Source organism: Homarus americanus, unplaced genomic scaffold (assembly GCF_018991925.1).
Source record: "Homarus americanus isolate GMGI-L3 unplaced genomic scaffold, GMGI_Hamer_2.0 scaffold34354, whole genome shotgun sequence".
Classification (NCBI taxonomy): Eukaryota; Metazoa; Arthropoda; class Malacostraca; order Decapoda; family Nephropidae; genus Homarus; species Homarus americanus.
In genome coordinates, this window is record NW_024727436.1 from 392,292 (window position 1) to 420,280 (window position 27,989).

Consider the following 27,989-nt stretch of genomic DNA (forward strand, 5'->3'; position numbering starts at 1 on the left):
CATTGATGAGCATAAGGAAGCAGAGTGGTCCCATCTTGGTGCCTTGGGGGACGCCACAGGTGAGTGACTGAAAGGTGGAGACAGCCCCTCGGAAGCGTACAGCTTGGCGTCGGTCACTGAGGAAGTCTGTAATCCATGTGTGTGTCTGTGTGTGTGCATGTGTGTGTGTGTGTGTGTGTGTGTGTGGCCATAAAACAGTAAAATGGCCACACAAGCTGTACTAACCCCTCTATATAAGCAAATGTGGCCATAAAACAGTAAAATGGCCACACAAGCTGTACTAACCCCTCTATATAAACAAATATGGCCATAAAACAGTAAAATGGCCACACAAGCTGTACTAATCCCTCTATATAAACAAATATGGCCATAAAACAGTAAAATGGCCACACAAGCTGTACTAACCCCTCTATATAAACAAATATGGCCATAAAACAGTAAAATGGCCACACAAGCTGTACTAACCCCTCTATATAAACAAATATGGCCATAAAACAGTAAAATGGCCACACAAGCTGTACTAACCCCTCTATATAAACAAATATGGCCATAAAACAGTAAAATGGCCACACAAGCTGTACTAACCCCTCTATATAAACAAATGTGGCCATAAAACAGTAAAATGGCCACACAAGCTGTACTAACCCCTCTATATAAACAAATATGGCCATAAAACAGTAAAATGGCCACACAAGCTGTACTAACCCCTCTATATAAACAAATATGGCCATAAAACAGTAAAATGGCCACACAAGCTGTACTAACCCCTCTATATAAACAAATATGGCCATAAAACAGTAAAATGGCCACACAAGCTGTACTAACCCCTCTATATAAACAAATATGGCTCATAAAACATAAACAAATATGGCCATAAAACAGTAAAATGGCCAAGTTACTAACCCTCTATATAAACAAATATGGCCATAAAACAGTAAAATGGCCACAAGCCGTACTAACCCCTCTATATAAACAAATATGGCCATAAAACAGTAAAATGGCCACACAAGCTGTACTAACCCCTCTATATAAGCAATGTATAAAACAGTAAAATGGCCACACAAGCTGTACTAACCCCTCTATATAAACAAATATGGCCATAAAACAGTAAAATGGCCACACAAGCTGTACTAACCCCTCTATATAAACAAATATGGCCATAAAACAGTAAAATGGCCACACAAGCTGTACTAACCTCTATATAAACAAATATGGCCATAAAACAGTAAAATACACTTGTTTTAACCCCTTATCAATTGTAAACAGTAAATGGCCACCATATGCTTAACCATCTATAAACAAATATGGCCATAAAACAGTAAAATGGCCACACAAGCTGTACTAACCCCTCTATATAAACAAATATGGCCATAAAACAGTAAAATGGCCACACAAGCTGTACTAACCGCTCTATATAAACAAATATGGCCATCAAACAATAACACAGTCCTTGTTTTCACCTCCTTATCATTGTAAACAAACTACCGTATGCTTAACCATCTCCTCGTGTTGCCAGATGCGCGATGTCCGCCACGAGAACTTGCTGCCCTTCATTGGCTCCTCAGTCGACACGGGAAACATCTGTATCCTGACCGCTTACTGTGCTCGAGGATCACTTGAAGATGTCCTCTCCAATGATGACCTCCTTCTTGATAATATGTTCGTGGCTTCCCTCGTCGCCGATCTGATTAAGGTGAGTGTGAAGGTAGAGTGTGAGGTGTGAGGGTTGAGGATGAGGGCTGGAGGGTGAGGGTGGAGGGTGAGAGGTGGAGGGATAGGTATGAGGGTGAGGGTGGATGGGTGGAGTGTGAGGGCTGGAGAGTAAGGTGTGAAGGTTGAAAATTAGGGTGGAGTGTGAGGGTTGAGGGTGGAGTGTGAGGGTACAGGGTGAGGGTTGGAGGATGAGGTCTCTCCTTCAGTGATCTCTAACGACCTTTTCTCCCCTCCAACGACCTGTAAACGACCTTCTCTCCCCTCCAACGACCTGTAAACGACGTTGTCTCCCCTCCAACGACCTCTAACGACCTTGTCTCCCCTCCAACGACCTGTAAACGACCTTCTCTCCCCTCCAACGACCTGTAAACGACGTTGTCTCCCCTCCAACGACCTCTAACGACCTTGTCTCCCCTCCAACGACCTCTAACGACCTTGTCTCACCAGGGCATGGTCTACCTCCACGACAGCGAGATCGTCTCCCACGGGAACCTCCGCTCTAGTAACTGTCTCGTTGACTCCAGGTGGATCCTTCAGGTGGCAGACTTCGGCCTTCACGAGTTTAAAGGTGAGCTGAGTGTGTTGTGAGCTGAGTGTGTTGAGTGTGTTGAGTGTGTTGTGAGCTGACTGTGTTGTGAGCTGAGTGTGTTGTGAACTGAGTGAGATGTGTGTGAGTGTTTATGAGAGAGAGAGAGAGAGAGAGAGAGAGAGAGAGAGAGAGAGAGAGAGAGAGAGACTAACCCTCCCTCTTCCTCCTCCTCCTCCTCTTCTCTCACACCCACTAACCCTCCTGCTCCTCCTCTTCTCTCTCAGCCTCGCCAGATCAGGTGGTAGAGGGGCGGAAGAAGCTGTGGGTGGCCCCGGAGCTACTGAGAGCTACTGGAGAACACCCGCGGGGGACGCAGAAGGGGGACGTCTTCTCCTTCGCCGTCATCCTGTACGAGGTGGTGGGTCGAGCTGGACCTTGGGGGGACCTCCTGAATAAGATCTCTATCCACGGTGAGTGTTTGGAGCCTAACCTAACCTAGCCTAACCTAACCTAACCTAACCTAACCTAACCTAACCTAACCTAACCAACCCAAACCCATAACATTAACACACTGTAACCTGCCTTCTTCGTCGCCTCCACAGAGATAATAACCCAGGTCGCTGCAGGACAAGACCCGCCCTTAAGACCTCCCCTGGATGAGCTCAAGACCCCAGAGTACGTACAGAGGTGCCTGAGGGAGTGCTGGACGGAAGACCCTGACGAGAGACCTGATTTTAAATTGGTTCGAGTCAGGCTGAAGGAAATGCAGTCTGGCTTGTAAGTATGGTGGTGGTTGTGGTAGTGGTAGGGGTGGGTGTGGTAGTGGTAGGGGTGGTTATCGGGGATGGTAGTGGGGGTTGTGGTGGTTGGTAAGGGTGGGGGTGTATCACCCCAGCGAAGTTAATAAGATCCGTAGATCCATTACAACAGATCGGCAGCACTGCCAAAATGACATGTTGCAGCAATTATTGCTGCAGGTTCCAGAAAATCTGACAAAAAAAGTAGCTATAGCGCAGGAGGTGGGCGCCTCGAACTGGTTAACTACGTTACCGATAAGGGCAAATGGTTTCAGCCTCAACAAACAAGAATTTACAGATGCCATTGCTCTAAGGTACGGTTGGCCAGTAGATGGTTTGCCCTCCCAATGCGTGTGTGGCTATTCCTATGATGGCGATCACGCCATGGTTTGCAAGAAGGGGGGCTTCATATGCATGAGGCATGACGAGGTAAGGGATCTCACAGCAAATATGTTGAAGGAAACCTGCCGGGACGTCATGGTAGAACCGACCCTCCTTCCACTGGATGGCGAGATCCTCCAACACAGGACTTCAAACACATCTAACGAAGCCCGTGTGGACGTCAGTGCTCGAGGATTCTGGACGCAGGGACAGCGAGCCTTCTTCGACATCAGGATTTTTGATCCCATGGCCGTTTGTCACCGTAACCTAGCTCTCGATGCTGCACATAGGAGGAACGAGAACGACAAGAGAAGGGCATATGGGGAGAGAATTCAAAGTGTCGATCAAGGCAGCTTCACTCCGCTGGTGTTCACAACCTCTGGTGGGATGGGCCCAAGCGCAAGATGTTTCTACGCCAGACTCGCGGAGCTGATCTCCGAACAGAAGCAGCAGCCCAGAAGTTATGTCACAGCCTGGATGAGATGTCGACTGTCCTTCTCTCTCCTTCGGTCGGCTTTGCTCTGCCTCAGGGGAACGAGAGCTTCTGCCCCTACTCCGTCAACTGCTGCAGATATCGACTATGAGGCTACAGTCACCGAATGCCGCATCGATCTGCGGCTCAACTAATTTAACACAGATAGGATAGTTGCTTATGTATTAGGATATTTAATATTAAGGTAAATAAATGGTGGCGAAGGTGTGGCTATTGGGGGAGGCTGGAGGCCACGGTAGTGGTTGTAGGTAGTACTAGTAGTTGTAGTGTTCACAACCTCTGGTGGGATGGGACCAAGTGCAAGATGCTTCTACGCCAGACTCACGGAGGTGATATCCGAACAGAAGCAGCAGCCCAGAAGTTATGTTACAGCCTGGATGAGATGTCGACTTTGCTCTGCCTCAGGGGAACGAGAGCATCGGCCCCAAAGCCGACAACCGTTGCAGATATTGACTATGAGGCAACAGTCACTGAATGTCGCATAGATCTGCGGCTCAACTAACTCAACACAGCTAGGATAGTTACTTATGTATTAGGATATTTAATATTAAGGTAATAAAATGGTGGCGAAGGTGTGGCTATTGGGGGAGGCTGGAGTAGTAGTAGTAGTAGTAGTAGTAGTAGTAGTAGTAGTAGTAGTAGTAGTGGTGGTGGTTGTAGATAGTAGTAGTAGTAGTATTTTAAAAGAGAAAGTCATTTTACATAATCTAGAAAGCAGAGAAAGTATTTTGAGCTTTTATTAGAAAGTATAGAAAGTAGTTTTACCCGGACAGTATATCAGCGAGAGTGTAAGCCGTGGTGTTGTTAGAATGGCAGCAGAGAATATATACCCAAACACACCGTATATAAGACCTGCTCCCTCACTCCTGGGGGTCCTGTCTAGTGGTGAGAGAGGGGGTGGGGAGGGAAGGAGAGAGAGAGCGAAGGAAAGGAGAGGGAGGGGAGGGAAGGAAGAGAGAGCGAAGGAAAGAGAGGAGGGGAGGGAAGGAGAGCGAAGGAAAGAGAGGGAGGGGAGGGAAGGAGAGAGAGCTAGAAGGAAAGAGAGGGAGGGGGAATTTTGAAGGAGAGGAGAAGGAAGAGAGGAGGTGAGAGAAGAGGATATAATGGGAACAGAAGAAGAGGGGAGGAGAGAGAGGGAGGAGAAGAGGGGAGGGGGAAGGAGAGGGATATGTTCATCACAATATATTCATATGTGTTATATATGTAATTTTGTTCACCATAGTTCCCTATTATTTACACTTGTTCACACCTGTTCACCCCACCTATTCACCACCCCTGTTCACCACACCCGTTCACCACACCTATTCACCACCCCTATTCACCACCCCTGTTCACCACACCCGTTCACCACACCTATTCACCACCCCTATTCACCACCCCTATTCACCACCCCTATTCACCACCCCTGTTCACTACCTGTTCACCACACCTATTCACCACCCCTATTCACCACCCTATTTCACCCACCCTATTCACCACCCCTATTCACCACCCCCTGTTCACCACCCTATTCACCATCCCTGTTCACCCCTGTTCACCACCCCTATTCCCACCACCCTATTCACCACCCCTGTTCACCACCTATTCACCACCTATTCACCACCCTGTTCCACCCCTGTTCACCACCCCTATTCACCATCCCTGTTCACCACCCTGTTCCCACACCTATTCACCACCTATTCACCCTATTCACACCTTTTCACCACCTGTTCACCACCCATATTCACCCCTATTCACCACCCCTATTCTACCTATTCACCCCTGTTCCACCTGTTCACCCCCCTATTCACCATCCCCGTTCACCACCCCTATTCACCACCCCTTCACCCACCTGTTCACCACTATTGACCACTTGTTCTCGTGTGTTCACCAGGAAGCTGAACATCGTGGACAACATGTTAGCTATGATGGAGAAGTACGCCTATAACCTGGAGGGGAAGGTGCAGGAGCGGACCAAGCAACTCATGGAGGAGAAGAAGAAGACAGAGATACTACTACTGAGGATGTTACCTAAGTGAGGAGTCCTACTGGTGTCCTGGGAGGGAGGAGATACTGCTACTGAGGATGTTACCTAAGTGAGGTCCTACTGGTGTCTGGGAGAGAGACCACGGGATGGAGGTCCTACTGGTGTCCTGGGAGGAGGAGAGAACTACTGAGGATGTTGCCTAAGTGAGAGTCCTACTGGTGTCCTGGGGAGGGGGAGGGAGATACTGCTACTGAGGATGTTACCTAGTGAGGAGTCCTACTGGTGTCTGGGGAGGAGACTGCTACTGAGGATGTTACCTAAGTGAGGGTCTACTGGTGTCTGGGGGAGAGATGCTGCTACTGAGGATGTTACAGGAGGTCCTACTGGTGTCTGGGAGACGGGAGGGAGAAATACTGCTACTGAGGATGTTACCTAAGTGAGGGAGTCCTACTGGTGTCCTGGAGGAGGAGAGATACTGCTACTGAGGATGTTACCTAAGTGAGGAGTCCTACCTTGTCCTGGAGGAGGGAGATACTGCTACTGAGGATGTTGCCTAAGTGAGGAGTCCTGCTGGTGAGCCAGGGAGGAGATACTGCTACTGAGGATGTTACCAAGTGAGGAGTCCTACTGGTGCCTGGGGGAGGAGAATACTGCTACTGAGGATGTTACCTAAGTGAGAGTCCTACTGGTGTCTGGGAGGGAGGAGAATACTGCTACTGAGGATGTTACCTAAGTGAGGAGTCCTACTGGTGTCCTGGAGGAGAGAGATACTGCTACTGAGGATGTTACCTAAGTGAGGAGTCCTACTGGTGTCCTCTGGGGGGAGGGAGATACTGCTACTGAGGATGTTACCTAGAGTGAGGTCCTACTGGTGTCCTGGGGGGGAGAGATACTGCTACTGAGGATGTTACCTAAGTGAGGAGTCCTACTGGTGTCCTGGAGGGGGGGAGGGAGATACTACTACTGGGGATGTTACCTAAGTGAGGAGTCCTACTGGTGTCCTGGGAGGGGGAGGAGAGACTGCTACTGAGGATGTTACCTAAGTGAGAGTCCCTACTGGTGTCCTGGGAGGGGAGGAGATACTGCTACTGAGGATGTTACCTGAAGTGAGGTCCTACTGGTGTCCTGGAGGGAGGGAGATGCTACTGCAGGATGTTACACAAGTGGAGTCCTACTGGTGTCTGGGGGAGGAGAATACTGCTACTGGGGATGTTACCTAAGGAGGAGTCCCCACTGGTGTCTGGGGGGGGGAGATACTGCTACTGAGGATGTTACCTAAGTAGGAGTCCTACCTGGTGTCCTGGGGGGGAGGAGATGCTGCTACTGAGGAGTGTTACCTAAGTGAGGAGTCCTACTGGTGTCCTGGGAGGGAGAGATGCTGTACTGAGGATGTTACCTAAGTGAGGGAGTCTACTGGTGTCCTGGGGAGGGAGAGATACTGCTACTGAGGATGTTACCTAAGTGAGGAGTCCTACTGGTGTCCTGGGGGGAGGGAGAATACTACTACTGAGGATGTTACCCAAGTGAGGTCCTACTGGTGTCCTGGGGGGAGGGAGATACGCTACTGAGGATGTTACCAAGTGAGGAGTCCCTGCGTGTCCTGGGAGGGGGAGGAGAGATACTGCTACTGAGGATGTTACCTAAGTGAGGAGTCCCTACTGGTGTCCTGGGGGGGGAGGAGAGTACTGCTACTGAGGATGTTACCCAAGTGAGGAGTCCTACTGGTGTCCTGGGGGGGGGGGAGAGATACTGCTACTGAGGATGTTACCTAAGTGGGGAGTCCACTGGTGTCTGGGGAGAGAGATACTCTACGGGGGGGGTGTCCTGGGGGGAGAGACTGCTACTGAGGATGTTACCAAGTGAGAGTCCACTGGTGTCCTGGAGGAGATGCTGCTGAGGATGTTACCCAAGTGAGAGTCCTACTGGTGTCCTGGAGGGGGAGGAGAATGCTGCTACTGAGGATGTTACCTAAGTGAAGTCCCAGTGTCCTGGAGGAGAGGGGGAGTCCACTGGTGTCCTGGAGAGAATACTGCTACTGAGGATGTTACCTAAGTGAGAGTCCCTGCTGGTGTCCTGGGGGGAGGAGGAATACTGCTACTGAGGATGTTACCTAAGTGAGAGTCCTACTGGTGTCCTGGAGGGGGAGGGAGAATCTGCTACTGAGGATGTTACCTAAGTGAGAGTCCTACTGGTGTCCTGAGGGGGGAGGAGAGATGCACTACTGAGGATGTTGCCTAAGTGAGAGTCCTACTGGTGTCTGGGGAGGGGAGAATGCTGCTACTGAGGATGTTACTGGTGAGTCCGTCCTGGGGGAGGGAGAATGCTGCTACTGAGGATGTTACCTAAGTGAGGGATCCTACTGGTGTCCTGGAGGGGGAGGAGAGATACTGCTACTGAGGATGTTGCCTAAGTGAGGAGTCCCTACTTGGTGTCCTGGAGGGGGAGGGAGAGATACTGCTACTGAGGATGTTACCTAGAGGTCACTGGTGTCCTGGGGGAGGAGATACTACTGAGGATGTTACCTAAGTGAGGTCTACTGGTGTCCTGGGGGGGAGGGAGAGATACTGCTACTGAGGATGTTACCTAAGTGAGAGTCCTACTGGTGTCCTGGGGGGAGGGAGATACTGCTACTGGGATGTTACCAAGTGAGGAGTCCTACTGGTGTCCTGGAGGGGGAGGAGACGCGGATGCGAGGTCCACTGTCCTGGAGAGGAGATCCGCTGAGGATGTTACCTAGTGAGGAGTCTACTGGTGTCTGGGGGGGAGATACTGCTACTGAGGATGTTACCTAAGTGAGGAGTCCTGTGTCTGGGGAGGGAAGCGCTCTGGGATGTCCTAGGTGAGTCCTACTGGTGTCCTGGGGGAGGAGAATACTGCTACTGAGGATGTTACCTAGGTGAGGAGTCCTACTGGTGTCCTGGGGGGGGAGGAGATACTGCTACTGGGATGTTACCTAGTGGGAGTCTACTGGTGTCCTGGAGGAATGAGATGCTGCTGCTGGGGATGTTGCCTAAGTGAGGTCCCTGCTGGTGTCCTGGAGGGAGGGAGAATGCTGCTACTGAGGGATGTTGCCTAAGTGAGGAATGCAGGTGTCCTGGGGGAGGAGAATGCTGCTACTGAGATGTTACCTAGTGAGGGAGTCCTACTGGTGTCTGGGAGGAGGAATACTGCTACTGAGGATGTTACCCTATTGAGAGTCCTACTGGTGTCCTGGGGGGGAGGGAAGATACTGTTACTGAGGATGTTACCTAAGTGAGGTCTACTGGTGTCCTGGGGAGGAGAATACTGCTGCTGAGGATGTGCCTAAGTGAGAGTCCTACTGGTGTCCTGGAGAGATGCTGCTGCTGAGGATGTTACCTAAGTGAGGTCTACTGGTGTCCTGGGAGGAGAGAATGCTGCTACTGAGGATGTTACCTAAGTGAGAGTCCTACTGTCCTGGGAGGGAGGGAGGTACTGCTGGGGATGTTACCTGGTGGGGAGTCCTACTGGTGTCCTGGGAGGGGGGAGATGCTGCTACTGTGAGGATGTTGCCTAAGTGAGGAGTGCTGCTGGGTGTCCTGGAGGGGGAGGGAGAATGCTGCTACTGAGGATGTTGCCTAAGTGAGGGAGTCCTACTGGTGTCCTGGGGGGGAGGGAGAATACTGCTACTGAGGATGTTACCTAAGTGAGAGTCCTACTGTGGTGTCCTGGGAGGAGGAAGATGCTGCTACTGAGGATGTTGCCTAGGTGGGAGTCCTACTGGTGTCCTGGGGGAGGAGATGCTGCTGCAGGATGTTGCCTAAGTGAGGGAGTCCTACTGGTGTCCTGGGGGGGGGAGGAGAATGCTGCTGCTGAGGGATGCCTAAGTGAGGGAGTCCTACTTTGGTGTCCTGGAAGGGAGATACTGCTACTGAGGATGTTGCAGTGAGGTCTACTGGTGTCTGGAGGGGGGGGGAGGGAGATACTGCTACTGAGGATGGCCTTAAGTGAGGAGTCACAGGGTGTCCTGGAGGGGGGGAGGAGAAGTGCTGCTACTGAGGATGTGTTACTAAGTGAGGTCCTACTGGTGGTGTCTGGAGGGAGGGAGAATGCTGCTACTGGGGATGTGCCTAAGTGAGGAGTCCTGCTGGTGGTGTCCTGGGGGAGGAGAATGCTGCTACTGGGGATGTACCTAGAGTGAGTCCTACTGAGGTGTCTGGGGAGGGAGAGATGCTACTGCTGGGGATGTTACCTAAGTGAGGTCCCTGGTGTCCTGGGGGGAGGAGAGATACTACTACTGAGGATGTTGCCTGGGGTGAGGAGTCCTGCTGGTGTCCTGGGGGAGGAGAGATGCTGCTACTGAGGGATGTTACCTGGGTGAGGAGTCCTACTGGTGTCCTGGAGGGGGGGGGGGAGAGGAGAGATACTACTACTGAGGGATGTTGCCTAAGTGAGGTCAACTACTGGTGTCCTGGGGGGGAGATACTACTACTGAGGATGTTACCTAAGAGTGAGAGTCCTACTGGTGTCCTGGGGGAGATACTGCTACTGAGGATGTTGCCTAAGTGAGGAGTCCTACTGGTGTCCTGGGGGAGGAGAATGCTACTACTGGATGTTGCAGTGAGAGTCCTGCTGGTGTTGTCCTGGGGGGAGGAATGCTACTACTGAGGTGTTGCCTAAGTGAGGGAGTCCTACTGGTGTCCTGGGGGGGGGGGGAGGAGATGCTGCTGGGGATGTTGCCTAGGTGAGGAGTCCTGCTGTGGTGTCCTGTGGGGGGGGGAGGAGAATGCTACTACTGAGGATGTTGTTACCTGAGTGAGGTCCTGCTGGTGTCTGGGGAGGAGAATGCTACTACTGAGGATGTTACCTAAGTGAGGAGGTCCCTACTGGTGTGTCCTGGAGGGGGAGGGAGAATGCTACTGAGGATGTTGCCTGGGGTGAGGAGTCTACTGGTGTCTGGAGGGGGGGGGAGGAGAGATGCTGCAGGATGTTACCTAAGTGAGGGAGTCCTGCTGGTGTCCTGGGGGGGGGGGGGAGGGAGATGCTGCTGCAGAGGATGTTGCCTAGAGGTGAGGTCTACTGGTGTCTGTGGGGGAGGGGAATGCTGCTGCACAGGGATGTTGCCTAAGTGAGAGTCACTGCTGGGTGTCCTGGAGGGGGGAGGGAGGAATGCTGCTGCTGAGGGTGTTGCACAAGTGAGGTCCTACTGGTGTCCTGGAGGAGGGAGAGATACTGCTGCTGAGGATGTTGCCTAAGTGAGGAGTCCCTGTACAATTGTCCTGGGGGAGAGATACTGCTACTGGGGATGTTACTAGGATCAGGAGTCCCTGCACTGGTGTCCTGGGGGGAGGGAGAATACTGCTGCTGGGGATGTTGCCTAAGTGAGGGTCTACTGGTGTCCTGGGGGGGGAGGAGAATGCTGCTGCTGAGGATGTTACCCTGGGGTGAGGAGTCCTACTGGTGTCCTGGGGGGAAGGGAGAATACTGCTGCTGAGGGATGTTTCCTAAGTGGGAGTCCTACTGGTGTCCTGTGGGGGAAGGAATGCTGCTACTGAGATGTGCCTGAGTGAGGAGTCTGGTGTCTCCTGGGGGGGGGGAGGGAGAATGCTGCTACTGGGGATGTTACCTAGAGTGAGTCCCTACTGGTGTCCTGGAGGGGGGGGGGAGGGGGGGAGGGAGGAGGGGTAGGGGGAGAGAAAGGAGAGGTTGGGCACAGGTAGATTAAAATTATACATATGTGTGTGTGTGTGTGTGTGTGTGTGTGTGTGTGTGTGTGTGTGTGTGTGTGTGTGTGTGTGTGTAACTAAGGCCTAAGATCAGTTTGTAACAAGGCAGCTGATTGGTTGTTGGACGGACATAGAGTCACTGTAGTTGTTAAGTATTAATCTGGTATTTTTATATTGTGTTAATTTATTGGATAATATATTGTTGATCTCTCATGATTTATATACACTTGGTGAGACTTATTCCCCTCACCCTCTTCTCCTCTACCTCTCCCTCATTCTCCTCACTCCCCTCATCTTCCTTCCTCCCTCAATTTTTCCTCATCTCTCCCTCCTCCCTCATCTTTCCTTCATCTCCCTCAACTTTCCCTCATTTCACCTAACTCCCCTCCTCCTTCATCTCCCTCTCACCCTCTCACTCACCCTCAACTCTCCCTCCTCCTTCATCTCTCCCTTCTCCCTTACTCCCTCCTCCACCCTCACTCACCCTCAACTCTCCCTCTCTCTCTCTCCCTCACTCACCCTCAACTCTCCCTCTCTCCCTCTCTCCCTTACTCACCCTCAACTCTCCCTCCTCCTTTATCTCTCCTTCTCCCTCCTCACCCTCAACTCTCCCTCTCTCCCTCTCTCTCCCTCCTCACCCTCAACTCTCCCTCTCTCCCTCACTCACCCTCCTCTCCCTCTCTCCTCTCTCTCCTCACTCACCCTCAACTCTCCCTCTCTCCCTCACTCACCCTCACTCCCCTCACTCACCCTCCAACTCTCCCTCTCACCCTCAACTCTCCCTCTCTCCCTCTCTCCCTCAGGTCGGTGGCTGAGTCATTAAAGAGAGGTGAACAAGTCGCCCTGAGAGCTACGACAACGTAACCATTTACTTCAGCGATATTGTGGGCTTTACCTCTCTGTCGGCCGAATCTACGCCCCTCCAGGTGGGTGTGTGGGCGTGTGTGGGCGTGTGTGGATGGATGCTTTGGAGATGGGTGTGAGAGAGTTGTCGTATGAGAGAGAGACTACTACACTCTCTCTCACTTACAGATGGTCAACATGCTTAACGAACTCTACACCTGTTTTGACGCCATTATCGGTGATTATGACATATACAAGGTAAGATACGTCATCATTATCATCATCATCATCATCATCATCATCATCATCATCATCATCATCATCATCATCATTATCTTCACCGTTATTATTGTCATTCTCATCATCATCATCATCATCATCATCATTTTCCTCTCACACTTCGTTAACTACTCTTTCTATCTCTCCTTCGTTAACCATTTCTATCTCTCTCCTTCACTCTATATCTCCTATCTCCCCACAGGTAGAGACAATAGGAGACGCATATATGGTTGTGTCTGGTCTCCCAATATGTAACGGAGACCAGCATGCGGCGGGAATCGCGTCAATGGCTCTCAAGTTGCTGTCCGCCGTCAAGCAGTTTACCATCAGGCATCGTCCAGGTGATACGCTCAGGTTGAGGATTGGCATACATTCAGGTGAGTTAGGGTGTGTTACAAGGTGTGTTAGGGTGTGTGGGAGGGTGTAGGTGGGGAAGACTGTGAGGGGTGTGGGGTGTGTGGGAGGGTGTAAGGGGTGTGGGAAGAGTGTGAGGGTGTGGGGGTGGGTGGGAGGGTATGATGGTTGTATATTCAGGTGAGCTAGAGTATGTTACAGGGTGTGTTAGGGTGTGTGGAGGTGTGGATGAGAATGTGAGAGTGAGTGGTAGGGAGGGAGGGAGGGGGTAGAGGAGGGAAGGAGGGAGGGAGGAAGGAGGGAGGAGGGAGGGAGGGAGGAGGGTGAGAAGCAGGTGAATGAAAGAAGCTTAAAGGGGTAGTGAGAGAGAGAGAGAAGGAGGACCTAAGTGCATCTCAGTGTATGATTCAACTTAGTAACTCATTATGTCCGCTTTAAGTGACCTAGTAATTACTGAGTGCCTCCATGAACCAGTCACTCATTCTGGTGCATTCTGAGTGGCTGGAAGAGGTACTGAGAGCATATCTTGACTGGCTGACTGAAATCAGGTCATTAAATGTAAACACGATGATTTTTCACAGTTCACTAGTACATTCTGAGTGACCGAGTGAAGGTTTCTGATGGGTTTTCTGATGGATTTTGTGTGTGTGTGTGTGTGTGTGTGTGTGTGTGTGTGTGTGTGTGTGTGTGTGTGTGTGTGTGTGTGTGTGTGTGTGTGTGTGTGTGTGTTCTAATTTATTGTTATTTTCCTATGTTTCGGAATAATTTTTGTCTCCTCCTCCTCCTTTCCTCCTCCTCTCTCCTCCCACTCGTGTCAACCCCTACCCATCCACACCTCCTACCCTCCCTACCACCCCCTACCCACCCCACCCACACCCTACCCCACACCCCTACCCCACACCCTACCCCACACACCCACACACACCCCTACCCCACACACCCCCTACCCACACCCCCACCCACACACCCCCACCCACACACCCCACCCACACACCCCCACCCACACACCCCCACCCACACACCCCTACCCACACACACCCCACCCACACACCCCCACACCACACACCCCACCCACACACCCCAACACACACCCCTACCCACACACCCCCCACACCACACACCCCACACCACACCCCACCCACACACCCCACCCACACACCCACCCCACACAAACCACACACACTCCCTACAGGGCCGTGTGCAGGTGGTGGGACTGACGATGCCACTGCACTGTCTATTTGGTGACACTGTAAACACCGCCTCAAGGATGGAGTCGACGGGGAAGAACTGAGGATCCACACCTCTAACGCCCATAAGCTGATGTTGGATAAACTAGGTGGATATATTGTACAGGAGAGAGGTCTTACTTATGTAAGGTGAGGTGGGGTGTGTGGGGTGATGGGGTGTGTGTGTGAGTGGGGTGAGTGTGTGGGGGTGGGGGTGTGTGGGAGTGTGTGGGGTGGGGGGTGTGGGAGTGTGTGGGGGGTGGGTGGGGTGTGTGGGAGTGTGTGGGGGTGGGGAAGTGTGGGGGTTAGGAGATAGGAAAGTTGTGGGAATGCTGCAGAGTGGGAGAGTGTAAGGGCGTGGGAGAGGAGGGAGAGGAAAGTTAGTTCCATTGTGAATATGTTGATGCTGGATAAGCTGAGGGACTACATGTATCGTCCAAAAGGGGGAGTGAGGGAGAGAATGTGAGAGTGAGGGAGAGAATGTGAGAGTGAGGGAGAGAATGAGAGTGGGGGGAGAATGTGAGGGGAGGGAGAGAATGTGAGAGTGTGGGGGAGAATGAGTGAGGGAGAGAATGTGAGAGTGTGGGGGAGGAGGGGAGAGTGGTGGGGGAGAATGGGGAGGGGAGAAGGGAGGAGGGAGAGAAGGGGGGGGGGGGAGGGAGAGAATGTGAGAGGTGGGGAGAATGTGAGAGTGTGGGGAGTGAGGAGAGAATGTGAGAGGGAGAGAATGGGGGGGGGGAGAATGTGAGAGTGAGGGAGAGAATGTGAGGTGTGGGGGTGAGGGATAATGTGAGGGGAGAAATGTGAGAGTGAGGGAGAGACGAGGGAATCACAGTACTCGGTTTCGATGTATTTATGTTAATCCAGGTTTAGTGAGAGGATTATGCCGCCCAGGAGAGAGGGATTAGGATGTCAGGTGAGTGGGGGAGAGAGAGGGGAAGGGCTTGGGAGAATGAGGGAGAGGAAGAGAGGAGAGTAACTGGGGAGGGAGAGGAGATTGGGTGAGTGTGTAGGAATATAAAATCACCGGATACAGTAGTTGTTTGTATTGCTCTCTCTCTCTCTCTCTCTCTCTCTCTCTCTCTCTCTCTCTCACACACACACACATTATACAAAACACCAAGACAAATTTACACTTAATATTTACATAAGTAAGATTAACTGTGTAATGAGGAGGTAATTATTGTCATGTAATTAACTCTGGGGGATAATGTGCTTCCCGGTGTAAAGACTTTATAGAGAGGGAAGGAGAGGGAGGGAGAGGGAGGGAATGGAAGAAGAGAGGGGGAGAGATAAGAAGGAGGAATAGAAGACTAAAAGAGAAGGAGGAGGAAGAAAGAGACGAAGAGAAGAATAAGAGAAGGAGGAAGAAAGAGGAGACAGGGGGTAAAGGGTAATTACTACACAACATTAAGAGAATTAAGGAAGAGGATGATGTCATTAGTGGTGATGACGGTCATTAACATTCATTATAACACCACACCTGTGACCTGTGAGGGGAACGACCAGGTACGAGGGTCATACTTGTAGGAATAATGATAAGAATAATGATAATGATGATAAAAATAATAATAATAATAATAATAATAATAATGATAATAATAATAATAATAATAATAATAATAATACAGTAAAAATATTAAAAATAAAGTAACAGTAATAATAACAATAATAACAACAACAACAACAACAACAACAACAACAACAACAACAACAACAACAACAATAATAATAATAATAATAATGATAACTGATTGTAATTTGTTTTATTAAGGTTAGAAAATAACCACAATATAATTAATGTAATATTTTAGTATCGAGGTCAAAGTAGGTCACTGATGTCTCCACTTTGACCTTTTCCTCAGGGCAAGGGACAGATGATGACGTGGTGGCTGGTAGGGGAGCAGCAGCCAGGGGTCAGGGGAGGACCTTCTTCCTCCCAACCCCCAGCAGTAATCACCCCAGGGGCCTTAACACCCTCCCCACACACTCCACATAAACACAACCCCACTACCCCTCTCCCCACCCCAACCAGCCGCTTCCCCACCACTCCTATCCCGATCAGCCGCTTCCCCACCACTCATACTCCAACTACCTACTTCCCCACCTCCCCTACCCTAATATCCCACTTCCCCACCACTCATACTCCAACTACCTACTTCCCCACCTCCCCTACTCTAATATCCCACTTCCCCACCACTCCTACCCCAATCAGCCGCTTCCCCACCACTCATACCCCAACCACACACTTCCCCACCTCCCCCACCACTCCCACTCCACCTTCCCCCACTCCCACCCCTCCCCCTCGCCTCCCTACTATCGTCCTCAGTGCCACAGTGACAGCCCAAGATATCCTCAACATTATCAAGAGTGCCAATGCCAGCGTCCTGATTCCCGGTAACAGTGCCATCGGTAGTGCCCTTCCTCCCGGTAATAGTGCCACTGGTAATGTCCTCGTTCCCTGTAATAGTGCCACTGGTAATGTCCTGATTCCCGGTAACAGTGCCATCGGTAGTGCCCTTCCTCCCGGTAATAGTGCCACTGGTAATGTCCTCGTTCCCGGTAATAGTGCCACTGGTAATGCCCTCGTTCCCGGTAATAGTGCCAATAACAGTACCCACAGTCCTGGTACCATAAACAGCTTCAGTAACAGTGCTAACGGTAGTCTGGGGAATAGTGCCACCTGTAGTCTCCAGAGTCTTGATAACAGTGCCATCAATATTGTCTACAGCCCCAGTAAGAGTGCCAACAGTGCCAACAGTGCCACCATCAAAATTAACAACTGTGGTGATAATCTTACCACACACAACCACAGTCCTCGTTCGTGTAGTCCAGTTCTTGCCCCCTCCTCACTCTTCACCACTACCCACAATCTGACCCATACTACCCACACGGCCCACGCCACAGTACCATCATTATCTCACCACTGTGGTAGCCTGTCACCCCGAGTACCACACAGCCCAACTGGTAGTCAGATTATATGTAATAACACCTTCATAGCTCCCAGTCCTTCTCTCACCTCTCACAATACTCACAACAACCCTCATAATGTGAGTTATTCTCCCGTAAATATGAGAAGCAGTGTTATAGATAATACTCACAACCCGTCTAGTCTTCACAACTCTACCTCATATAACCCCACAACAACCTATAACCCATCCATCAACAAGTCATTATCTTTTCTCGTTACAACTCATCATAACACCACCACTGCTGTCACCACAACTAACAACACCTGCTCAACAACCACCACAATACCTGCTCAAAGTATCTGCCTCAATAACAGTCCCAGAACACCTGTCAGACACCTGCCTACCACCTCAACAGGCATTAACAGAAGCATCAACAGTAACTCCGGCAATAACAACATTAACGACATTCTCAGGTATGTTTAATTAACACTTTTACCTGTGTTTACCTGTGTCGTGGTTTAATCATAACATTATCCTGGGTCGTATGTTGATATTTCCTCGTAATTTCAAATATAAATAAATAAACAATACACAATGGCGTCAAAGCTACACTGAGACTCTATCTTAACTAGATATGTACAGTATAGAATCTTTATGATGATAGTATTAGTAAATCTTTAATTGATATTTAATTAAAAAGTTGATAACACGCAAATTAATTATTTTCATTTTCTTTAATTCCTCATAAAAAAATTGACAGGGGAAACTCAACAAAATTACACCTAAACTAATGTCTGTGTTTGTATCCATTCTTTACCAACAGTGATACCAGCTGCAGTAGTAGTGACAGTACATGCAGTAGAATCCCCACCACCACCAGTAGAGTCCCCACCACCACCAGTAGAGTCCCCACCACCACCAACAGAGTCCCCACCACCACCAACAGAGTCCCCACCACCACCAACAGAGTCCCCACCACCACCAACAGAGTCTCCAACATCACCAACACTCACCAACACGCGGGTCACGTTCAGAAGCTTGGTTATATCTTCAACACCGACGTTGGTAGGTGTAATGGAGGTGCTCTTCTGTACCTCCTTCTTCCTTCTCTTCCTCTTCCTCCTCATCTCCTCCCTCCTCTTCTCCTCTCTCTTCTTCTTCCTCTTCCTCCTCCCTCCTCTTCCTCACCTCACCCTCACCTTCTCTTATCAGTTAAGTCTTGTTTGTGTACCCAATGTTGACTTAATTTTACAGGTTAGGTTAGGTTACGTTAGGTTAGGTTACGTTAGGTTAGTTTAGGTTACGTTAGATTAGATTAGATTAGATTAGGTTAGATTAGGTTACGTTAGATTAGGTTAGATTAGGTTAGATTAGGTTAGATTAGATTAGGTTACGTTAGATTAGATTAGATTAGATTAGGTTAGATTAGGTTACGTTAGATTAGGTTAGATTAGGTTAGATTAGATTAGGTTACGTTAGATTAGATTAGATTAGATTAGGTTAGATTAGGTTACGTTAGATTAGGTTACGTTAGATTAGGTTAGATTAGATTAGATTAGATTAGGTTACGTTAGATTAGATTAGATTAGATTAGGTTAGATTAGGTTACGTTAGATTAGGTTAGATTAGGTTACGTTAGATTAGGTTAGATTAGGTTAGATTAGATTAGATTAGATTAGTTTAGGTTACGTTAGATTAGGTTAGATTAGATTAGATTAGATTAGGTTAGATTAGGTTACGTTAGATTAGGTTAGATTAGATTAGATTAGATTAGGTTACGTTAGATTAGATTAGATTAGATTAGGTTAGATTAGGTTACGTTAGATTAGGTTACGTTAGATTAGGTTAGATTAGGTTAGATTAGATGAGATTAGATTAGATTAGGTTACGTTAGATTAGGTTAGATTAGGTTACGTTAGATTAGGTTACGTTAGATTAGGTTACGTTAGATTAGGTTAGATTAGATTAGGTTACGTTAGATTAGGTTACGTTAGATTAGGTTAGATTAGGTTACGTTAGATTAGGTTAGATTAGGTTACGTTAGATTAGGTTAGATTAGGTTACGTTAGATTAGGTTAGATTAGGTTACGTTAGATTAGGTTACGTTAGATTAGGTTACGTTAGATTAGGTTAGATTAGATTAGGTTACGTTAGATTAGGTTACGTTAGATTAGGTTAGATTAGGTTACGTTAGATTAGGTTAGATTAGGTTACGTTAGATTAGGTTAGATTAGGTTACGTTAGATTAGGTTAGATTAGATTAGATTAGATTAGATTAGGTTACGTTAGATTAAGTTAGATTAGATTAGATTAGATTAGGTTACGTTAGATTAGGTTAGATTAGGTTATGTTAGATTAGGTTAGATTAGGTTACGTTAGATTAGGCTAGATTAGGTTACGTTAGATTAGGTTAGATTATGTTACGTTAGATTAGGTTAGGTTAGATTAGGTTACGTTAGATTAGGTTAGGTTAGGTTAGATTAGGTTAGATTAGGTTATGTTAGATTAGGTTAGATTAGGTTACTTTAGATTAGGTTAGATTAGGTTACGTTCTAGAAAGTAACAGAACAGAAGATATTTAATCAGTTTACTGAGGTATGTTGCTACGAGAGAAACACTCTGTGTAGAATTCTAATTAATGTGGAACTTGTTGTGTTGATCAGAGAGAGAGAGAGAGAGAGAGAGAGAGAGAGAGAGAGAGAGAGAGAGAGAGAGAGAGAGAGAGAGAGAGTGGAGAGAGAGAGAGGAATAGGGAAAGAGAGGAGAGAGAAAGATAGAAGAGAGAGAGAGAGAGGGAAAGTGAATAGAGAGAAAGAGAAGGTGGGAAAGAAAAGAGTAGAGAAAAAGAGTGAGTAAAGAAAGAGAAAGAGAAAGCAAGAGTCTTCAATTATGGATCTGTGTACATCTTACAGGACCTGAGGAGATGTTTACTGAACACGGAGGAGGAGGAGGAGGAGGAGAAAGAGGAAGAGAAGGAGGAATAGGAGAAGAAAGAGGAGAAGGAGGCAGCATAGAAGAAGACAGCGTGAAGACCTGTACCGTGCATGATCTTCACGCTGAAAACGACCCCTTCACGCACCCTTCCGACCCCCTCTCCAGCCCACCTTACACCTGCCTTGCGTCTCAGGTAAAAGTCATTAGTATTCTTTCCTTCTCACAATACTAACCCACAGGTAATCCATCACACGTCATCTATGAGCAGTCAGGTAGTGTGGTAGATGGTGGTAGTGTAGTGTGGTAGATGGTGGTAGTGTAGTGTGGTAGATGGTGGTAGTGTAGTGTGGTACAGTAGATGGTAGTAGTGTAGTGTGGTAGATGGTGGTAGTGTGGTAGATGGTGGTAGTGTAGTGTGGTACAGTAGATGGTAGTAGTGTAGTGTGGTAGATGGTGGTAGTGTGGTAGATGGTGGTAGTGTAGTGTGGTAGATGGTGGTAGTGTGGTAGATGGTGGTCCTGTAATGTAATATATATTGACCTACAGTAATTTTAACCTATGTAGTTATGACCTGTTAACCCCCTTACCTGACCTGACCTAACTTAACTAATTACATCCAGGTGAGTGACGGAGGGCTGCGACCCATACCTGGAGGTGACTTTAAGGGCTATGGTGGAGTCGAACCTGTAGGGGTATCTGGAGGAGGAGGTGGAGGTGTAGCTACTGGAGTGTGTGGTGGAGTAGGAGGAGGAGGAGGACTTGCTCTAGGAGTGTCTGTAGGAGGAGTAACCACAGGAATCCTACAGGAGTGCACCAACACCATAGTCCAGGAGGTAAGGAGTGGTGGGGCAGCGGTCACTCACCACTTCCGTACCTCACCTGGCCTCTCACACAAGCAAGAGGCCGGTGAGAACTTCGTCTGAGGACGCGACCACCATCCTGGAGGTCATATCCGAGGAAGACAAATTGATAGAAGCCAAACTGGTTAAAGTCAAAGTGGTGGACAATATATTCTTAGTGAAGTCAAGTGGTGGACAATATATTCTTAGTGAAGTCAAGTGGTGGACAATATATTCTTAGTGAAGTCAAGTGATGGACAATATATTCTTAGTGAAGTCAAATGATGGACAATATATTCTTAGTGAAGTCAAGTGATGGACAATATATTCTTAGTGAAGTCAAGTGATGGACAATATATTCTTAGTGAAGTCAAGTGATGGACAATATATTCTTAATGAAGTCAAGTGGTGGACAATATATTCTTAGTGAAGTCAAATGATGGACAATATATTCTTAGTGAAGTCAAGTGATGGACAATATATTCTTAGTGAAGTCAAACTGATGATGTTCAGTCTTGGTGAAGTCAAAATGAAGGAACTCAATCATCGTGAAGTCAAACTGATGTCACTTACCCTCGATGAAGTCAAACTAATGGAAGTTAATATCAGTGAAACTAGACAATACAAAGACAGGTGTTTGAACGCTTAATGAACACCTGTGAACTTCCGAAAATTGAACAAAATTGAGGTGAACTTTTATCTGTGAACTTATGGGAACACCTGTGAACTTTTTTAAGGGTTAAGTGAACAGGAGCATCCGTCAAGGGAACACCTGTGAACTTATTTAAGGGTTAAGTGAACAGGAACATCCGTCAAGTTATTTAAGTCGATAGAACCCGATTTTATGAACATATTGAACTGATGTGAACATATATTTAAGTACTGGATGTTCATTATAATCTTACGTGACTTAAGGTGAACAATAACAAGGCATTTTTGAACGTTCAAGATCTTACACGATGCTGAGTTATGTGAACTTTTGAACTGAATAACAGTATTTGAACAGAAAAGTGAACAAAAATTAACTTGTGAACTTATGAGAGTAACATTGTACCCGGAGACCATAACATTGTACCCGGAGACCAAAACATTGTACCCGGAGACCAAAACATTGTACCCGGAGACCAAAACATTGTACCCGGAGACCACATCATTGTACCCGGAGACCAAAACATTGTACCCGGAGACCACAACATTGTACCCGGAGACCACAACATTGTACCCGGAGACCACATTGTACCCGGAGACCAAAACATTGTACCCGGAGACCACAACATTGTACCCGGAGACCATAACATTGTACCCGGAGACCACAACATTGTACCCGGAGACCACAACATTGTACCCGGAGACCATAACGTGTGTGTGTCTGTATATAAATGGGTTAAGTCACTCGCTGTTAGCCTCTGATTTAAGTTCATTTTATCGTCATTTGTCAGAGAATAAAAAAGAGAGGAGGAGAGAGGAGAGAGAAGAGAAGAGAGAAAGAAGATTAGAGAGAGAAGAAAATAAAAAAAAGAATATGAGAGATAACGAAAACAGAAGAGAAAGGAGTGAGAAAATGGAGGAGAGAGGAAAGACCCCAAGGCCAAGAGCAGTGACTCACCTAACCTAACCTAACCTAACCTAACCTAACCTAACCTAACCTAACCTAACCTAACCTAACCTAACCTAACCTAACCTAACCTAACCATATATATATAAATTATAAACTTGTTGTGAGTCAGTGTTAGAGTTTATATATATAAAGAAATACATATAGCCAGTATATATTAGTATAAGCTGTTCTTCTCTATATATTGACTTATATTTACACTACATATGTTCCTCTATATGTAAGGTAACTTATATATTACTTGATAGTGATATGTATGGAAGTTATTGAATGTTATGTAGCCAATCAGGAGAGAGAAAAGTGGCGTCATCAATCGTCATGGCCTATAACCTTGACATAAGCCAATCAGGAAAGACATACTGAGCACTGATGACGTCATTCCTCAGTAAACAATGCACAATACAATAATAAACGAAAGAGGTTAATAATTAATAACTTCATACTGTTCTTTATTTATTGTGATTAAAACTGGATGTTGAACACTACGTTATCATCTAAAACTGACTAGACAAGAGACGGTCATTCCTGACGTCGCGAATATATGTCCAATCACCTCACTGTGACTTCACTTGAAAAATATGAACTACCGTATTATGATGTCATATATATGGCGGCTGCCTCTTGTGACGTCATAAAGTCATTGACTATGAGTGACCAGAAGCTATGACGTCATCAGTATGGCGTCTGCCTCTCATGAGTCACATAGTATTACTGTCTGATATATTTTTGACTAAATAGATATAACAACTGCTCATGACGTCACAGTAGTCGTATTAACTACTATTTATAAACAAGTTATTGCGGTCACTACTTCTGACGTCACAGTATTATCAGCGTCTCAAGATGACGTCACTAGCATGTTAACCAATTGTGTACTGTGTTTACAACTCATTACCTCATACTGTAGAGGTTAGTGACGTATATAAACCATTTATGTAACAGTAGTGTAGAACATGAACTAAGCTCCGCCCACCTCCGTCTCCCTAGCAACCATGTCGGTTCACACACAATGAACTGGTTGCTAGGGAACAGTTCCTAGCGTAATGACACATCTTAAACTGCAATAACAACACTGTACTCAGAACTAAATTTTTGTTCAATTCAATTTCAATTGTTTATTCCTTGATAGAGGAAGCGGGATCCTAGTGCTGTCACTAGGTACCCCTGTACAATGACACCAGAAGCATCTGGCAAGTGTGACAAGTATATACAGTATAAATATTATAAAGGGGCTTACTAAAGCCTAAGGAAGGAAGGATATTCCTTTAACACATAATCAATGTTATTTACAAAATATCTGGCCAGTATGGGGAGGATCATCGTGTCTCCGTCAGGGGGTCGTGGAGTGGTGGTCCAGCAGGCGTCACGGAAGCGTTGTGTGTGGGGACATCTTAGGAGGTAGTGGATAAGGGTGCTGCTGTCGGGTCTTCTGCATAATGCACAAGAGCGTTGCTCAGGGGATGCGGGGATACCAATCTCCCAAGCAAAGTCATACCCAATGATGATACGGGCAGCAATCACGTCCCCTTTCCGCGACCCTTTCCCGTAGACGTACGAGAGGTCAGGAAGTTTACGGAGGACATCGTACCAGGTGGGCAGGGAGTCCAGGGGGATGGCTGCTTCCCGAGCTTCTCTCTGTTTGCGGCGAATTTGGGTCCTAATCTGTAAGAGTGTTCGAGGAACAACGTAGTCAGGTGTGGCCTTGTTGCAGCCAGTCTTGGCAAGGCCATCTGCTGCCTCATTCCCCAAGATACCGACATGACTGGGTATCCATAGGAATGTCACAGGACGGCCTGCATCCTGAAGTGTGGATGTTAACCCTCGTATTCGGAGGATGAGGTCCTTATTTTCCCCTGATCCAAATGCGATCCCGTCGAGAGCAGACCTGGAATCGCAGCAGACAAGCAAGGGGCAGAAACCATCTGCTTCTTCCTCAGCGAGAAGGGCAGCAAGGAGGGCTATTAGTTCAGCCTGAGTGAAGGATGCCCCGCCAGAAACTCTGAGAGACAGTTTGATAGGCTCAGGGGCATCAGGACGGGAGATGTAGACACCAGCCCCGGCCCTACCTGTAGCGGGGTCAACAGAACCATCAGTGTAGAGGACGACCCTACCTGGGGACCAGTGGGCGATCCTGGAGAGGTGGTATTTGCAGAGAATAACAGGGTTCACCTGGGATTACGGGAGCGGTCCACCGAGGGCAATCACTTCAGGTTGAAAATCCAGCCAGGGAGAAGGAGACGAACCAACAGCAGGGGTGACAACAATATCAGGCAGGAGGTCGTGTTCCTGAAGGAAATTTTTGTTTATTTTATATTACAGAGTTTAGAGGAAATATTATACTGTAAGGAGTCAAGCGTTTATTGGTCAGCGTCAAGCTCAAATGTAAAGATGAATCCCATTGGTCGCTCGAATGTAAACAAATGACTCGTACGATGGATTTCATTGGTCAATACAGAAGTGGGCGGGGCTTAGGTAGATTAAGTTGATTGTTTATAAGCGGAGGCGATGTTTACGTCAGGCGAAGTGGATCACCAGCCCTGACGATGATAGTGTTAGTAGTGCACCCGCATCCCTTCTTCTATTACAATCGATTGTGCCAAAATATATTTTATCACAGAAATACATAAATATATATAATATTATTCTCTCCTAGTGTAATAAAACATTGTAAACCTAACCCAACCCAACCTAACCTAACCCAACCCAACCAACCCAACCCAACCAACCCAACCCAACCCAACCCCAACCAACCCAACCCAACCCAACCCAACTCCAACCAACCCAACCTAACCAACCCAACCCAACCCAACCAATCAACCCAACCTAACCAACCCAACCCAACCCAACCCAACCCAACCAACCCAACCAACCCAACCAACCCAACTCCAACCTAATCCCAACCAACCAACCCAACCCAACCAACCCAACCCAACCCAACCCAACCCAAATCCAAGAACCCAACCCAACCAAACCCAACCAACCCAACCAACCCAACCCAACTTCAACCAACCCAACCCAAACCCAACCCAACCAACCAACCCAACCCAACCAACCCAACCCAACCCAACCCAACTCCAACCAACCCAACCTAACCAACCCAACCCAACCCAACCAACCCAACTCATCCCAACCAACCCAACTCCAACCCAACCCAACCCAACCAACCCAACCTGAATCCAACCAACCCAACCCAACCCAATCCTAACCAACCAACCAACCCAAATCCAACCCCAACTTAACCAACCAACCCAACCCAACCAACCCAACCCAACCTAACCCAACTCCAACCAACCCAACTCCAACCCAACCAACCCAACCAACCTAACCAACCCAACCCAACCCAACCAACTCCAACCCAACCAACCCAACTCCACCCAACCAACCCAACCCAACCCAACCAACCCAACCCAACCCAACCTAACCTAACTCCAACTCCAACCCAACCAACCAACCCAACCCAACCCAACTCAACCAACCAACCCAACTCCAAATTCAACCAACCCAACCAACCTAACCAACCCAACCCAACCCAACCAACCCAACCCAACCAACCCAACCCAACCCAACCAACCCAACCCAACCCAACCAACCCAACCCAAAACCCAACCCAACCTAACTCTAACCCAATCTAACCAACCAACCCAACCAACCCAACCTAACTAACCAACCCAACCCAACCAAACTCCAACCCAACCCAACCCAACCCCAACCCAACCCAACCCAACCAACCCAACAACCAACCCAACCCAACCCAACCCAACCCAGAACCCAACCCAACCCATCCCAACCCAACTCCAACCCAACCCAACCAACCCAACCAACCCAACCAACCCAACCCAACCCAACCTAACCAACCAACCCAACCCAACCCCCAACCCAACCCAACCCAACCCAACCCAACCCAGTCCAACCCAACCAACCCAACCAACCCAACCAACCCTGTAACCCAACCCAACCCAACCCAACCTAACCAATCCCAACCTAACCCAACCCAACCCAACCTAAACCTAACCTAACCCAACCGAACCCAACTCCAACCCAACCCAACCAACCCAACCCAACTGAACCTAACCTAACCTAACCTAACCCAATCAACCTGAACCTAATCAACCTAATCTAACCCAACCTAACCCAACCGAACCCAACCCAACCTAACCCAACCCAACCCAAACCCAACCTAACCCAATCCCACCTCCCAATCCCCAACCCAACCTGCTAACCCAACCCAACCCAACCCAACCTAGCCCAGCCTCAGCCCAACCCAATCCCAACCCAATCCCATCCAACCCAACTCAACCCAATCCCAACCCAACTCCAATCCCAACCCAATCTAACCTGTTCCAATCCCAACCCTGGTCCCAACCCAACCCAACCCAACCCAACCCAACCCAATCTAACCCAGAACCCAACCTCAACCTGAACCTAACTCCAACCCAACCCAATCCCAATTCCAGCCCAACTCACCAATCCCAACCCAACTCCAACCCAACCCAACCCAACCCAACCCAACCCAACCCAACCCAACCAACCCAACCTAACCAACCCAACCCAACCCAACCCAACCCAACCAACCCAACTTTAGCCCCCTAACCAACCCAACCTAACTCTAACCTAACTCTAATCCCAACCAACCCAACCCAACCCAACCCCAACCCAACCCCAACTCCAACAACCCCAACCCCAACCAACCCAACCAACCCAACCCAACCCAAATCCCAACCCAACCCAACCTAATCAACCCAACCCAACCCAACCCAACCCAACCCAACCTAACCCATAACCCAACCCAACCCAACCAACCCAACCCCAACCCAACCCAACCCAACCCCAACCCAACCCAACCCAACCCAACCCAACTAACCTAACCCAACCCAACCTAAACCCAACCCAACCTAACCCAATCCCAACCCAACCAACCCAACCCAACCAACCTAACCAACCAACCCAACCTAACCCAACCCAACCCAACCCAACCCAACCCAACAACCAACCCAACCAACCCCAACCCAACCAACCCAACCCCCCAACCCCAACCCAACCTAACCCAACCAACCCAACCCAACCCAACCCAACCAACCCAACCAACCCAACCCCAACCCAAATCCAACCCAACCCAATCCCAACCCAATCCCAACCAACCCAACCCAACTCCAACCCAACCCAACCTCAACCCAACCAACCCAACCAACCCAACCCAACCTAACCAACCAACCCAACCCAACCCAACCCAACCAACCCTAATAACCAACCCAACCAACCCAACCCAACCCAACCCAACCTAACCTAACCAACCCAACCAACCCAACCCAACCCCCAACCCAACCCAACCCAACTAACTCCAACCTAACCCAACCCAACCAACCAACCAACCTCCAACCCAACCCTCCCAACCCAACCCAACCCAACCAACCCAACCCAACCCAA

The 27,989-nt window shown here is 48.4% G+C and overlaps 2 protein-coding genes across 2 annotated transcripts in view; both read left to right on the forward strand.

Annotated features, from left to right (window-relative positions):
- Positions 1 to 22,178, forward strand: part of LOC121865857 (guanylate cyclase 32E-like) — a 77,456-nt gene extending 55,278 nt beyond the window's left edge. The window contains 16 exon segments of the mRNA XM_042365412.1: positions 1,517 to 1,693; positions 2,161 to 2,281; positions 2,527 to 2,712; positions 2,845 to 3,019; positions 5,787 to 5,927; positions 12,367 to 12,401; positions 12,404 to 12,489; positions 12,596 to 12,664; positions 12,888 to 13,094; positions 14,232 to 14,313; positions 14,316 to 14,410; positions 16,087 to 16,092; positions 16,131 to 17,650; positions 18,001 to 18,242; positions 20,090 to 20,304; positions 20,732 to 22,178. Coding sequence (XP_042221346.1) covers positions 1,517 to 1,693; positions 2,161 to 2,281; positions 2,527 to 2,712; positions 2,845 to 3,019; positions 5,787 to 5,927; positions 12,367 to 12,401; positions 12,404 to 12,489; positions 12,596 to 12,664; positions 12,888 to 13,094; positions 14,232 to 14,313; positions 14,316 to 14,410; positions 16,087 to 16,092; positions 16,131 to 17,650; positions 18,001 to 18,242; positions 20,090 to 20,304; positions 20,732 to 21,034 — 3,660 coding nt within the window. The 3' untranslated portion in view covers positions 21,035 to 22,178.
- On the forward strand, positions 21,480 to 22,360 carry LOC121865858 (coiled-coil domain-containing protein 15-like). Its single transcript, XM_042365413.1, has 2 exons — positions 21,480 to 21,558; positions 22,011 to 22,360. The coding sequence occupies exons 1-2, from the start codon at positions 21,480 to 21,482 to the stop codon at positions 22,358 to 22,360; spliced, it is 429 nt and encodes a 142-aa protein (XP_042221347.1).
- The last annotated feature ends 5,629 nt before the right edge of the window (positions 22,361 to 27,989 follow it).